Here is a 15712-nt window from a genome sequence, read left to right on the forward strand (position 1 = left end):
CACCTCGGGAGGATCGTGAGCGGGCACCGCCGCTTCGAGAACATCGTGAGCGGGCCCCACCGCCTCGGGAGGACTGTGAGCGGGCACCGCCACCTCGGGAGCCTTGTGAGCGGGCCTAGCAGCCTCGGGGGGGATCGTGAGTGGGCACCGCCGCCTCGGGAAGACTGTCAGCGGGAACCGCCGCCTCGGGAGCCTTGTGAGCGGGCACCGCCGCCTCGGGAGAACTGTGAGCGGGCACCGCCACCTCGGGGGAACTGTGAGCGTGCACCGCCACCTCGGGGAAACTGTGAGTGGGCACCGCCACCTCGGGAGGATTGTGAGCGGACACCGCCGCCTCAGGGGGAACCTGAGCGGGCACCGCCACCTTGGGAGAATTGTGAGCCGGCACGCCGCCTCGGGAGGATTGTGAGCGGACACCGCCGCCTCGGGAGGATTGTGAGTGGGCATCGCCGCCTCGGGAGAATTGTGAGCCGGCACCGCCGCCTCGGGAAGACTGTCAGCGGGAACCGCCGCCTTAGGAACCTTAAGAGCGGGCACCACCACCTCAGGGGGTTCCTGAGCGGGCACCACTGCCTGAGTTGTTGAAAAATCTAATAGCACTTGTAGAAAGATGCCATGACTAGGTGCCAAAAGCAAGTTTTTTGTTTCTAAATTTATTAAGCTTAAACAATTAGGCTTAAATCCTGACTGATAACAATTTAAAGACTAAACAATATGGTGAAGAGGTTCTGAACTTAGTGGGTATTTGATTCTGCATACATGACTAAATGTTCGATGTCTTTTGTTTTGTGCCATTGTTAACTTGTATGTGTCTCTTTTCACCTCAGACCTGATGGCGATGAAGGGCATCGCCGCCTCGGGAGAATTGTGAGCGGACACCGCCACCTCGGGAGAATTGTGAGCGGACACCGCCGCCTCGGGAGGATTGTGAGCGGGCACCGCCACCTCGGGAAATCGGGAGAATTGTGAGCGGACACTGCCGCCTCGGGAGGATTGTGAGCTGACACCGCCGCCTCGGGAGGATCGCCTCGGGAGAATTGTGAGCCGGCACCGCCGCCTCGGGAAGACTGTCAGCGGGAACCGCCGCCTTAGGAACCTTAAGAGCGGGCACCACCACCTCAGGGGGTTCCTGAGCGGGCACCACTGCCTGAGTTGTTGAAAAATCTAATAGCACTTGTAGAAAGATGCCATGACTAGGTGCCAAAAGCAAGTTTTTTGTTTCTAAATTTATTAAGCTTAAACAATTAGGCTTAAATCCTGACTGATAACAATTTAAAGACTAAACAATATGGTGAAGAGGTTCTGAACTTAGTGGGTATTTGATTCTGCATACATGACTAAATGTTCGATGTCTTTTGTTTTGTGCCATTGTTAACTTGTATGTGTCTCTTTTCACCTCAGACCTGATGGCGATGAAAGAGGAGAGTCAGGAATTGAATGAAACGCAAGAGAAAGACCATCATGATTTCACAACTGGAGAAAAATCATTTAGTTGCTCACAGACTGAAAAGACTTCCTCGCGAAAAAGAGCTAAAAAAACAGAAACGATAAGTGACTTCTCCTGCCAGCAGTGTGGAAGGAGTTTCAGAAAAAAAGAAAGCCTAAAAAGCCACATGAGCATCCACACTGGAGAGAAGCCATACACCTGCCGTCAGTGTGGAAAAGGTTTCACTCATCATGGAAGCTTCAAAAGGCACATGAGAATTCACAATGGAGAGAAGCCATACACATGCCCTCAGTGTGGAAAAGGTTTCACTCATCATGGAAGCTTTAAAAAGCACATGAGCATCCACACTGGAGAGAAGCCACACACCTGCCGTCAGTGTGGAAAAGGTTTCACTCATCATGGAAGCTTTAAAAGGCACGTGAGAATTCACACTGGAGAGAAGCCGTACATCTGCAAACTGTGTGGAAAGAGTTTCACAACAGAACTTAACCTAAGGTATCACTGGAACAGTCACACTGGAGAGAAGCCATTCACATGTGATAAGTGTGGAAAGAGTTTGAGACACAAAACAAACTTTAAACGGCACATGAGGCTTCACGCAAGAGAAAACATTTTTACATGTCATCAGTGTGGAATGACTTTTACAGACCGTAAACACCTTGAGAATCATGTCATAAGTCACACTGGAGAGAAGACTTTCATGTGCTATCAGTGTGGAAAGGATTTTACACTTAAAGGAAACCTTCAGACTCACATGAGAATTCACACTGGAGAGAGACCTTTCACCTGCACTCAGTGTGGAAAGAGTTTCACATCTAAAGGAAACCTTCAGACTCACATGAGAGTTCACACTGGAGAGAGACCTTTCATGTGTCTTCAGTGTAAAGAGAGATTCACGTATCAAAGAGACCTGAAGCGTCATTGGAAAACTCGTTGTAGGAGTGCTTTGCAGTGTACTAGGGTTAGGTCTTACGACACTATACCAGCTGAAGTATCACGATACAAAGTAGTACCATGATACCCTACAGTATTGTGCTAATATAATGATTGAGTCAGTGAATCCTTTAACTGATCCGTTCAAAACCGCTGATTCATTCAGAAATTAAGCGAATTACTGTTATTATGAATTGCTCAGTGAATCATTTGCCTAATTTGTTCATAAACGCTTTAAAAACCTTGTGAATCTCTATGTAATTGCTAGTTCAGGTTTGGCTGAAAGCTGCAGAATGATCAGAATCTGTCTTGTTTTTAAAACTCTCACTTGTTCTTAAAGGAAATGTCATTCTGTTTTCTAGGTACACACCATCCTGTGTGCAGTTTTCACATCCGTGTAATTAGGGCTGCACGATTAATCGAATGCGATTGTCATGCGCATTTTGTTAGTAATGCTGTCATGCGCATTTTGTTAGTAATGCCGGTTCTGTAATCAGCAGGAAATCATCATGACGTGCTTTCAGATGGAGCAGAATTTACTACACATAGCCGTAGTTCTCCGACAAGTTATGAAATCGAAGAAATCGTTCGTGATAATGACAGCTGTTTGCCCGTAGTCGTGTGTTTATTAGTCACGTTGAATCAATGAAAGCAGTTGAATCTTCTGTTTATTCAGCTGCAGCGATAGGCATTTCCTGGGTTTCTTCTGCGAGGCGTATTTGGAGTTTCAGCGCGAGAGCGCCCTCTGACCTTCGGATGGAGATTTACTGCTGATCACAGAACCGTGCTTCACTGAAAGGTACGCATGACAATCGCAGCTTCAGTCGAATCGCGATCTCGATTCCATTTCGATTTATCGTGCAGCCCTACGTGTAATTGAATTCAGCACTCCGAAATGGTAATACTGGCCACCAGCCTTGTCTTGTATTTCAGGGTTCAAACACACTGTTCCTAGCAATGTCCTCAAGTCTTTTGGCTGATTTAAACTTTGGTGACATTATATGTTGGGGAGTGAATTCAAGTTGGATCAGATTCTGATTCACTTTCATCAGGAACACTTGCCATAATGACTGACATCTTCAGTCTTGTCAATATGATAGACACAGTCCATAAATGTGTCTTCATCATTATTTTGACATTGACAGGTATTATTTTAGTCACTCTGCATGCAACCCAACTCCTTGCTTGTATTGTCTGCAGGTGTTGATCCACCTTTGTAACAGCTCTCTTATGGTCACAAAGAATGAAGGGGATCCATTCATCCTAGAGCAGAGCTAAGTGTATTTGAACTGAGAGCCAATAACATACAAACAAGTGGAGTGTAGATAGACAAAGATACAAGAGCAAGACTATCAGCAAAATATCACATCAAGCATTTCAGTCCCAACAAATTCAGGCAGCTGTAAAGTCAATTTCTCATGAATCCAAAACAGTTTAAGTAAAAGGTAAGTATCTTGCGATGGTTCAACAGTTCAGCAATTGTGTAGTAGAAGTCCAACATGAAGTTTTCCAAGCCATAAAGAATAGTCCAGGAAAGAAGTGATCTCAGATGTACAGGTATCAAACCATAGTCCCATTGAAATGTTCATATACAGTGGTGTGAAAAAGTTTTTGCCCCCTTCCTGTTTTTTTTAATTGTTTGCATATTTGTCACACTTAAAAGATTCAGATCATCAAACACATTTTAATATTACACAAAGATAACCTGAGTAAATACAAACTGCAGTTTTGAAATTATGATTTCATTTATTAAGGGAAAAAAGCTGTCCAAACCTGCCTGGCACTACGTGAAAAAGTAATTGCCCCCTAAATATAATAACTGGTTGTGCCACCCTTTGCAGCAACAACAGCAATCAAGTGTTTGCGATAAATGGCAATGAGTCTTTCACAGGAATTTTGGCCCACTCTTCTTTGCAGAATTGTTTAACTGCATTTTGTATTTACTTGCATTATCTTTGCGTAATATTAAAATTGGTTTGATGATCTGAATCTTTTAAGTGTGACAAATATGCAAAAAATTTAAAAAACAGGAAGGGGGCAAAAACCTTTTCACGGCACTGTACTTGAACAAGGAGGCCCAAAGAAAACCCTCTGAACAAATATGTAAAACACAAATCAGAATACAAAAATCACAATAATGACAAACAGAGTAACAAAATAAATACAACTTTCATTGAGCTGTAGAACAAAAGATTTTCCTTATAATAGGCCTTCCTGCACAACTGAGTTGAGCACACACATGAGCTGTGTCCGAAACCATATACTCAATGAGTAGGTACTTAATTTGAAGAAGTAGGTACTCTACAGCCAAATCTCGTTGAGTATGAATGCGATCCAGACATCATCCGCCATGTTGACGTTATCATGTGACCTACGACATAAGCGCAACAACTTAAAAGATAGGAGTGACCGGTTTAATTCATCTATCTGTAAATATTTTGATGTTGATGAAATTTGCTCATTTTGTGGTCTTGTTGAAGAAACAGCTGCACTTTTATTGTGATTGTAGTATAACCAATACATTTTGTGTTGATTTAAGTTTTTAAGTTAAATTTTTAACTCTACTAATATGACCCACAGTTTAATCTTTAAATGTATTATTTTTTTTATTACGATAACCCAAAATCATTACCTCTTGAATATATTATTAATTTCTTTATTTTATGTGCAAAATAGTTCATCCACATGCAAAACTGGCTTAAATCTCTTTTGTTTTCCTCTTTTTCTTGTTTAATTTAACTCCTATCCCTCAGGCTTATAAATAACAACAACAAATGCAGTTTTTTGATGCATTATGATTATATGAATATTATGTTTATTCAAAGATGTTTATTCAAAGATATTTAGGCTTTTTTTTCTGAGTATAATCTCATACTATGAGCGCAAACCCATTATAGTTATGTTTTCTATTATGATTGTTCATTGTTAAAGATGCAACCATCTTTCCCTGAGCTTGTATGTAATTATAAGTTCAGCAGTAATAATAATCAAAAGAAGATAAGAGAGGTGCACTAACACCTCATAGCATCAGTAACATGGCAACCCTAACTAGTACGGTTTTCCTCAATAGAAGAGAGAAGACTGCTGATTTTATCCTGGAAAAATGTCAGAATTACTAATTAAAAAATAATAAGAATAATAATAAGATTACTCCAGAATGCATTGCTAGCCCACCCCAACACTTACAATAATTATGATAAATGCTGACCATTAATTAATTTTATATATCATTTTAGTAAAACGAGCAAAATGTAATTAGTTTTGTCATATGCCACAGCTATGCATGAATACACACGAGACAAATGCAGCCAAAGTGAATACATCTCAATTTTCAGTCAAGTAATGAATTAATGCATAAGTTAATGAAACAATTATATGTTATTTACTGACGACAACAACAGGAAACATGAATAAATGAGTAAAAGAATAAAAATAACCATGACAATAAATAAATACAAGTCATCGACACATGAAACAAAGCTTTATTCAAACATTGAACAGAACTTTTAATTACATACAAGCTCAGGGAAAGATGGTTGCATCTTTAACAATGAACAATCATAATGACAAGAAACAGAAAACATAACTATAATGGCTTTGCGTACATCATAGTATGAGATTATATACACAGAAAAAAAAGGCACAATTATCAAAGGTAAATATCTTTGAATAATCATAATATTCATATAATCATAAAGCATCAAAATATTGCATTTGTTGTTGTTGTTGCTATTTATAAGCCTGAGGGATGAAACAGAGTTACAAGAAAAAAGAGGAAAACAAAGAAGATTTAAGATTAAAATTTACATATAAAAAAAAAACTTAACAACATATTCAAAAAACAACAACTTGGGGTTTTCATAATAAAATATAATCATTGTGTCATCAATACTCATTGAGTATGCCATTTCGAACACAGCCACTTTGTTCAGCAGGTGAGCCATGCTGGCTACTGCTGCTTGCTATTGCTAACCCTCTCTACCACATGGCTTTACTTAAGGAAACCTAAAACACCCTAGCACCCCTAGTGGTAAGGAAGAAAACTGCCCACAAAATTCTTATTAACAGGCTCATGTCTGTTCCACCTCAAAAATGGCTCGTGAGATCCACTTTCCTGCAGAGTTTAGCTCCAACTTTGATCAAACTCACCCACCTGTGATTCTCTAATGATCCTGAAGACATGCTCAGGTGTGTTTGATTAAGGCTAGAACTGAACTCTGCAGGAAAGTGGATCTCGTGAGCCAGATCCATGGCCTATATGAAACATCAGGTTCTGAAAAGGTCTCTTTTGGTTTGAGCCATTCCAGTTCAATTGAGTGGCTAAAGAATGGCCAGTCAATGTTGTTTGTATTCTCCTAGTTGCATTACAGGGCTGCCTACACAAAACCTGCATGGGCCCAAAGGATACAAAAGTTGCTCTGGGCCCGAACGGGCTGGCCAACACTGGCCCATCATGGGATTAATGTGGGCAGTCCGCTATTGTGGCCTGCTCACAGAGAGCCTGCGAGTGAGCCCAAAGCTGTGGGCCTCGCCTGGGCAAGCCCGCACTGGGCCTGTTTAGGTTTGGTGTGGGCTGGCCCTAGCCCACTGTGCCCGCAAAAAGCCAGCATGGGCCCCGCAAGGACATGTTTGCAGGGCCGCCACTGCTGAAATCCACCCACATTTGGTGGGTTGGCGGGTGTTAATGTCAAGCACTGGTCATGAATATTAATCATCATTCAGAATGATCTGAGATACTGATAAAGTCATGCAGAAAATGATTACTTCAAGTTATTGCTAAAAGTGGATCTATAGGCAGTTGAATCATAGGGCATCCTAACTTTGTCACACGTGGCTTTTCCATCTTGGCTTTATTTTTGCTAAATAAATAATGACACGTTGAAGTATGTCATGTGATGTTGTTCATCTGAGGTTTTATTTCCTAAATTTTAAAGGGTAAGGAAGAAATTGAGGAGTATCCTGCCAGATACTGTCCTTCTGGCAAATTAAATGTACTGTATGTATTTAGGACGTCCTTCATCCCAAATTCTTAACTCTGCAGGTGACTGACAAACTTCATGCAACAGACATTGACATTGATTTTTTTTGTTTTTGTTTTAATCTTGTCTGCGTATAGACCCTTTTCACATTTCCGGGTCTCTCGGAAGTGAAAGTCATCATAAGAGTGTAAATAAATTCTATAGTAATAATAAATTCTATATAATAAAAAAATAACAATTCTATAGTGATGAATTGAAACTGCAACAAATATATTTGTGTGTTCTCATTTGCCGCAATAGCAAAAGAATACAAATTCCATGATGGTGTTTCAATGACTTTCCAAAAGAGGGAAAAAAAGTAAATAAATAACAAGAGATTGATTAGTCAAAAGAGTGAAAGATGTCAAATTTGCAGTCACTCCCTCAGCCTTTGTATAGAAACACTTACACAGCAGCGTTAAATAGTTTTATGTAATTTAATGGCAAGGTAAGAAAAAAACAATGTTTAGTGTTGTAAATGTACATTAATTAAAAAAAGAAAATATATGAATTTCTAGATTTACGATACTAATAACTGGAAATGTATTATCATATGCATATAATAGACATCAGTGTGTAAACAGGACTTTTATTTTGCTCTGGCAATGTGACGTCATAAAGCCGCGTCCCTTCTAGCCTTAACTCGCTCCCAGCTTTTGTTGTGATTCGGCTGAAGAAAGGTTTGTGGGTTTTAAGTATTTTAAATCAATGCAAACTGTTCTATCAATTTATATGTTTTTACAAGTTACGAAAAATGAATCAATCAATCAATCTTACATAAAACGTTGTAATACTTTATTGCTATCATTTCGCTCCCTATTATTTCGTGAATAAGTACATCGTTCAAGTACTGGAAAAAAGAGAGAAACTGAGAATCCGAATCATCTGAACCGAGTCATTCGTAAAATGATTCAGTGATTCGAATCAGCGCACGCTGACGATGAACGAGAACAATAAACACAAACTGTGTAATGGCAATTTTTACAAACTGCTAATGTTTTCATGAGAGTATAATCTATTAAATATTATGTACAAATATAATAAGAATAAGAATATAATTGAATACCAAGTATAAATCATAAATACCTAATATTAACGTTATGTATAATATATATTTTAATCTGGTCATTTAAGTCCATTAACTCTTACTCTGACTGACTCCCTTATCAGTGCACGGACTACTGAACTAGAGATGCAACTCCGAGATTTAGTTTGCATTTATTTTTGCATTTATTTATACTCATCTTAAACAGGAAAAAGTGTCCAAACACACAGAAAAACTCCTGCTGAAGCGACAGATCCACTTGACTCACGATTATAAAGATGGCATTTATTAAAGAGAGTGAAGACATGAAGATTGAAGAAACATTCAGAGTCAAACATGAAGATACTGAGGAACAAACAGGTTGGTTTTCATTCTCAAAGCTGAACTCACTCATTTGATCCTTATTAAATCTCTACAGAAATGAATGATATTGGTGAAGAATGTCACACGAGTGTAGTAATTAAAGCAGTTTGTCGACAGACATGTTGAGATCACATGACAGACAAATAAGAAGATCCTGCTTTCACATTGGACATTTGTTATTATAACATCGTGCATTTGAGTTGTGCCAATAATACAGAATTAGCCTAAACAAAAAATATATACCTTTTCTGTAACATTAAACCTAATATCTGCTTCTAAAATTTAAACCATTTATTTCTAGTGCTTAATTTTGCAAAAGTATCAAAGAAAATCATTTATTTAGCATGAAGCAAACCTTGAAATGTGAGTGATTACATTTGGCTACTGCATGCCGTCTACATTTGTTCATTTAAAGGTATTTGGTGAGCAAATAAAACAGCCAGTGGACACTAAGTCTACGTCTACATTAATCCAGATACACATCAGGGCTCCAGACTGCAACTAAAAGGGTCGCATTTGTGACCAAAAATATTAATTTTCGAGTGAACGTTTTGCTGAGGTCACCACTGGCGACGATATAAATGTACATGTTATGACTTGAAAATTTGCCTTCTTTCCTGATTGTTTTACGATCACATCTTATGTTATGTTGACGTAATAAACCGAGACGATGTGCATCAAAGTTTTAGTGAAAGACTAATAAACCGTCCTCATCTCTGACGGCACACCTGCTAAAAGCAGCTCCAGTTGTGCAGCGCGAGAGAGATCGAAATGATAAGAGACGTGCAAGTAACAGTGCAAAAAAGCAGTGTCTATTTCATGCACAACTTGAACAAACTACAACAGGTAAAGCTGTCAGCTGTGTGGACATTAACATTCGCATTTATAATCGATATGACTTTTTGTTTTCTAGAACTTTAATCTATATGCTGTGTTCTGTTAATGTGTGACGTTCATATTATTTGTAGCGCGCTAGCCGTACAATAATCGCGGTAAGCTTTGTTACTTTTTAATAAACAAAGTAGGCAGCTTTAAAATTCTGCCAAATTCACAACGAAATTCAAACAATAAATACGTTTTGTCGCTCCTTTAATGCAGCATGATCGATATCGCTTTAGCGCCTCAGTTTAAGCGGCACGTGAACTTATCATATCTTTCTCTTTACTACTATAACATGAATGAACGTCAAAAAGTATTTTATAAGATAGCCTACAGTACAACTTACTGAAATGTCTCATGTAATCGCTCATTCGGTGTTTCAAACTGCGGAAAACATGTAAAGCTTGTAAACAATGTCACGTAACAATCATTTACCTCAGAATAACCATTCTGCGTCCATATCATCAGTCAGCTAGAAAAAAAGAGGATTTTTTGCTAAATTTATGTGCTTTATTCATATTTTTGCTTAACCTGTTGTCTACATGATAAGAGAATGCAAGGAGCTAAAAATAAAATTCAACGCCTCCTATACTGTAATTGCATGTTACTAATGAAGAAAAACAGACTGGATGTGTGAAAGACGTATGTCAGCATTTATAGGATGCATTGAGGAGGATCCCAAACTTCACTCAATGGCCAACTGATGCTGACATTATGGTCCATGACATTGGCACAGATTCTGTGTAATAAACAATTCTTTGACTGTATATAGTTCTCAAGTTGGAAAAGACGTTTAGTTCACACTTTGAGTGAACCTTAGTTCCCAGGACATCTACAAAAATGCTAATAAAGACGTAAAAAGATTAGACATAAACACATGACAGTATGACTGAAATGTTAGTGTTAAAAAAAGTTTTGTTTCTTATAGGAGCCAATGGCTCCTTAGTTGATTTTTTGTCTGGAGCCCTGCACATGAAGACGGCGTTTTTGTTTTAAAACACTCTCCATCCATACTAGCATTTTAAAGCATTTTCCAAAAGATTCTCATCCACACTGAAACATCAGAAAACGTTAAATTCGCTTTACTGCACATGCGTAAAGCCTCAAACAGCTCACTGAGACGATACAGACAAAACAGACAAATTAATTTCTCTTCCGAAGGAACTCAAACTTCCTCTAGTGGTCGCTATGGGAAATGCCTTCGGCGTGACCGGTGTCTAATTGTTGCATTCATGCAATTGACGCCGAACTGCCGCTAATTCGCACGGCTATTTAAAAGCGAAGGAAAGCGAGGAAAAGAGGGAAAATTCAAACGAACTAAAAACGAACAATTGCTTTACTCCGAATTGCCGCTATTTGAAAGTGAAAGTAAAATGTGCACGCCGCTTTTAAAAGCGAAGGAAAGCGAGGAAAAGAGGGAAAATTCAAACGAACTAAAAACGAACAATTGCTTTACTCCGAATTGCCGCTATTTGAAAGTGAAAGTAAAATGTGCACGCCGCTTTTAAAAGCGAAGGAAAGCGAGGAAAAGAGGGAATGCCCCCGGGGGATACCGGTATTACCGGTGTTGTCACACGTCGATTAACCGGTGGGAAAATTTCCTCACTGTCACAACCCTACTATGAGCACGCCGCTCCCAAGATGAGAATCTGAGTTCCCCTCTCATTTCTGAGCGTCGAGTCCTCGGCTCCCTGGAGCTGAATGAGGCAGCCATACCAGGTTGTTAGGCCATCTTTTGCCTCCCTGTTAGGCTGCTCTTATTGTTGAGCTTAGCAGTGCTCCCCTCACTCTAGAGAGTTGCCTATGAGCACACCACTCCCAAGATGAGTGTCTGAGTTCCCCTCTCATCACTTGAGAGTTGAGTCCTCCATTTTGTTGAGCTCCATGAGGTCTCTAGCCTCCTTGACGGCTGCCTGTGTTTGAGCCTGGCATTTGCTCCCTTCATTACAGGGTCACTTATGATCATGCTGCTCCCATCATGTGACTGCCCTTATGTTTGAGTTGGCGGTGCTCCTCTCAACTTGAGGGTCTCCTATGGGTATGCCACTCCAGGAGCTTAATCTAGGAATAGAGCCCCCTAGGTGCAAGAGGCTCCATGAGGCAGTCATGCCAGATTGCTAGGCCTCTTCATGGCCTCAACAATGGCATCAATGGCATTCTAAAATCCATGTTTATGGTAAGTGCACTTCTGTGCACTTTCTGAAACCCATATCTATGGTAAATGCACATGCTAACATCCTGCACACTTTCTAAAATCCTTTATGGTAAGGGTCCCGCGCTGCCAGCATCGTACCCTTTCTCCGAGTTGGTTCAGATCCCAGTTCTCTTGGGCCCCATTCTTCATATGCATCTTTAGTGATACCATTAAAGTCTCCCATCTGATTGCGGAGGTATTTGCTTCCAGCTCGAGGCATCTGGTGAGAGATCCTACGAGAAGCCCCCTGGGAGAATTAGGGGTAGATGTATTATTCCCCCGGGTTGACAGGCCAGGGTCTGGTAATATGGTGAACCTAGACGCCTGGCCATATCCCCTTAAAGGAGTGGTTGATTGCGATTTCACTTTTTTAACGTTAGTGTGTAATGTTGCTGTTTGAGCATAAACAATATCTGCAAAGTTACGAAGCTGAAAGTTCAATGCCAACGGAGATATCGTCTTTCGTGACGTAACAAACCCAGATAAACCCCGCCCTCGGGAAAAGGCAGCAAAGGGGGCGAGGCCATGTTGTGCTGCTTTAGAGAAGAGGAAGAGAAAACTAGAGGTGCACGTAAAAATCTATTCATATATGAATCACGATTCTGTCTTCTAACGATTCTAATGGATTCACAAGTTTCAAAACCAATGTTCTAAAGCAGCGGTTCTTAACACTGTTCCTCGTGTACCCCTGCTCTGCACACGCTCTGCATCTCTCTCTCTCTCTCTCTCTCTCAGCTCAGCTTCAACAATGAACTGTTACAATTATACACTTATTTTCACATAGCTATGAGAAGCGTTAAACATAGACACGCGTGCAGTTGCCGTACTGTATTAAAGCTTTAATCAGGATAAAACCGTATATTAAAAGCTAACATAAGCAGTAGCATTTACAAATAACAGCGTATCTAAAAGTATGAGACAGCAACGAGCAAAAAACATAGGCCTACCTGGAACCGGGCTTCTTTTGGCCAGCCCTTAACAGGTAAGTTATTTTGGGTATGTAGCTCAGGCCTTTGGCTGAAGGGGATACTGTCACTGACAGCTGCATGTGCGTCCAAGGGGCAACTCCCATGGCCATGGTAGAGTTGGAACTTAGTGCTCCTCATGGTGCTTGGCATGCGTATTTCATTCCCCATAGCAACCACTAGAGGGTGCAGCTCTCGGAAGGGAACATCTCAGGTTATGCATGTAACCATGGTTACCTGAGAAGGGAACAAGACACTGCATCCTCTTTTCTTGCCATGCCTCGGACGCAAGCTTCAGAAGAAGAAGCCGATGACGTGTTCTATCGGCGCCCTTTTATACTGTGGTTGCGCCGGTAGTGATGTCATAGGCTGTCACCCACCAATGTTATTGTCGTGTTTAGACACCTGCTTCAGACACCGGTCACGCTGAAGGCGTTCCGCATAGTGACCGCTAGAGGATGCAGTGTCTCATTCCCTTCTCAGGGAACTATGGTTACATGTGTAACCTGAGACGTTTTCATGCTATTCTTCTGGTACGGTCATTTTATTTACCGAAATATCTCACCATTCACATCACTCTCACACACCATTATATGTCTGATCTAAAACGCAACTGCCCTCATCAGCAAACTGCAATCACGAGTAAATTTTCTGTCATCTTTGCAGGACTGTGATATGAGGAGTGTACAAATTGACACATCTTTGGCAACAGTGTGAAAGTGAATAGCACATAACAGGCACAATACAAGTATAAACACAGATTTCTATTGGTTTAATATGCATCACATGATGAAACATGCATCATCGTTTTCACAGTCCACACTACAACACGAAAACGTGTGTTTTCAAATGCATCCACTTTGGAGAGTGTTTTCAAAAGCTCAGTTTTCCTTGACAAAAATGCTGTCTCAGTGTGGACGGAAGGCCAAAATGAAGAGAAAAAGATGCTTTTTCAAACGAAAACGTATAAGTGTGGACAAGGCCTAATAGATCAAACAACAACAAAGTGATGTATAATGCTACGTTTTATAATAAATAAGACACTTGTTCTTTGCTTTGTTTTATTTTAAATAAGAAGGTGTAACATTAAAATACATTAAAGTGCTAGAAACTTCTAGCAGATTTATTGGGGAAAGTTAGAGCTAAACTATGTAGGACACTGGCTCACCAGGAGCAAGTTTGGACACCCTAGTATAGGATCTAGCATACATGCATTACATATCTACATGTTTTGATGTTGATTACTTTGTGCCATTAAACTGGGGTTAACTTTTTTTGTTTATTTTTCCACCTTAGACCTAATGGCACTGAAAGAGAGGGAAGCAATGAATGAAACTGAAGAGAAAGATCAGTATGAAATTCTTCATGATTTCATAACTGGAGAAAAGAAAAATCCTGACGTCCACAGGACAATTCACACTATAGAGAGCCTTTTTACCTGCCAACAGTGTGGAAACCGTTTCACTCATAAAGGAAGCCTTAACAGGCACATGAGAACTCACACAGGAGAGAAGCCTTTCACATGCCCTCAGTGTGGAAACCATTTCACTCATATAGAAAGCCTTAACAGGCACATGACAATTCACACTGGAGACAAGCCTTACATGTGCCCTCAGTGTGGAAAGAGTTTCAGTGATCCTGGAAACCTTAAAGTCCACATGAGAGTTCACACTGGAGAGAAGCCTTTTATCTGCCACTGGTGTGGAAATGGTTTCAGTCAACATGTAAATCTTGAAGCTCACATGAGAATTCACACCGGAGAGAAGCCTTTCACCTGCAAACAGTGTGGAAAAAGTTTCAACAGAAAAGGAAACCTTAATAACCACATGAGTGTTCACACAGGAAAGAAACCCTTCAACTGCCATCTGTGTAGAAAAGGTTTTAAGGAAAAACGAAACCTTTACGCCCACAGGCGAATTCACACTACAGAGAGATTTTTTACCTGCCTACAGTGTGGAAAGAGTTTCAATCATAAAGGATACCTTAACAGACACATGAGAACTCACACTGAGGAGAAGCCTTACACCTGCCCTCAGTGTGGAAAGAGTTTCAGTCAAAAACGATACCTTGAAGTTCACATGAAAATTCACACTGGAGAAAAGTTTCAACCAAAAAGGTAACCTCAAAGGATTAGTTAACCCCAAAAAGACGGTCTACGTCTTTTCGAGAATGGCCGCATAATTCATCAGCTCCATCAATTTGCATGAAGTCAGTGCCCTAGAGCTAGATATTAACAACTTTTAAGGCCTTTCCACACTGAGCACGATGCGAAAAAGCGAGGTGAATCGCAGACGAACGGCGAATTCACGCCTGCACGCTAGGTGGCGCCGACCAACAATGCATTTTTCCTCAGATATATATCTCGTATCCGCTGCTCAATATACAGCATTAAATTATGATAAACAAGGTTCTACACCAGAAACAAACTATCTACAATGCTTACAAGAATAGGCTACATCCTAAAATATAATTAGAAGTACAATTAGCATCAAGCTACACTTGAAAATGTATGTAATTATTAATGTATTTGCTTACCCACTTTAAACCATCATCGAGTGCTTGTAATAACTTCCAGTTGTGAGCTATAGTTGATTTTGGTTAAGCAGACACATGCACTCTTTGTATGTTTAATAACGCTACACTGCTAATATTCGTCATAAACATGCTTTATTGCTATAAAAATACCATGAGCTGCATACAAAACATACAGAAAATATATCATCATAATCATGTCTATTTGCTTTCATATTCCATGTGTAGAAAAAGAGTTAACGCGCTCTGACTCATAACACTCGCGCACGTGGAAGAAAACGGACGGTGCTCTACAGATCACATAATTCAGTGGACAATTAATAGAAATGTTATTCT

General features: G+C 40.2%; 2 protein-coding genes across 2 annotated transcripts in view; both read left to right on the plus strand.

Moving 5' to 3' along the window:
- LOC107727460 (gastrula zinc finger protein XlCGF8.2DB-like) overlaps window positions 1-2803 on the plus strand; it is a 4590-nt gene extending 1787 nt beyond the window's left edge. The window contains exon 2 of the mRNA XM_016537335.1: window positions 1402-2803. Coding sequence (XP_016392821.1) covers window positions 1402-2465 — 1064 coding nt within the window. The 3' untranslated portion in view covers window positions 2466-2803. The remainder of the gene's footprint in view (window positions 1-1401) is intronic.
- Window positions 2804-8043: 5240 nt separating this feature from the next.
- Window positions 8044-15098, plus strand: LOC107727462 (gastrula zinc finger protein XlCGF8.2DB-like). Its single transcript, XM_016537337.1, has 3 exons — window positions 8044-8078; window positions 8652-8803; window positions 14141-15098. Exons 2-3 carry the CDS (start codon window positions 8722-8724, stop codon window positions 14962-14964), a joined length of 906 nt encoding a protein of 301 aa, XP_016392823.1. The 5' UTR covers window positions 8044-8078; window positions 8652-8721; the 3' UTR covers window positions 14965-15098.
- The last annotated feature ends 614 nt before the right edge of the window (window positions 15099-15712 follow it).

Source organism: Sinocyclocheilus rhinocerous, unplaced genomic scaffold, assembly GCF_001515625.1.
Source record: "Sinocyclocheilus rhinocerous isolate Xijiao unplaced genomic scaffold, SAMN03320098_v1.1 scaffold4595, whole genome shotgun sequence".
NCBI classification, from domain to species: Eukaryota; Metazoa; Chordata; class Actinopteri; order Cypriniformes; family Cyprinidae; genus Sinocyclocheilus; species Sinocyclocheilus rhinocerous.

What these genes read in the sequence shown, in the direction of transcription:
- LOC107727462 (XM_016537337.1), top strand. Translation starts at nt 8,722, where the DNA reads ATGGCATTTATTAAAGAGAGTGAAGACATGAAGATTGAAGAAACATTC. An exon ending in AGATACTGAGGAACAAACAG is followed by an intron (nt 8,804 to 14,140) that starts GTTGGTTTTCAT and finishes TTTCCACCTTAG; the next exon opens with ACCTAATGGCACTGAAAGAG.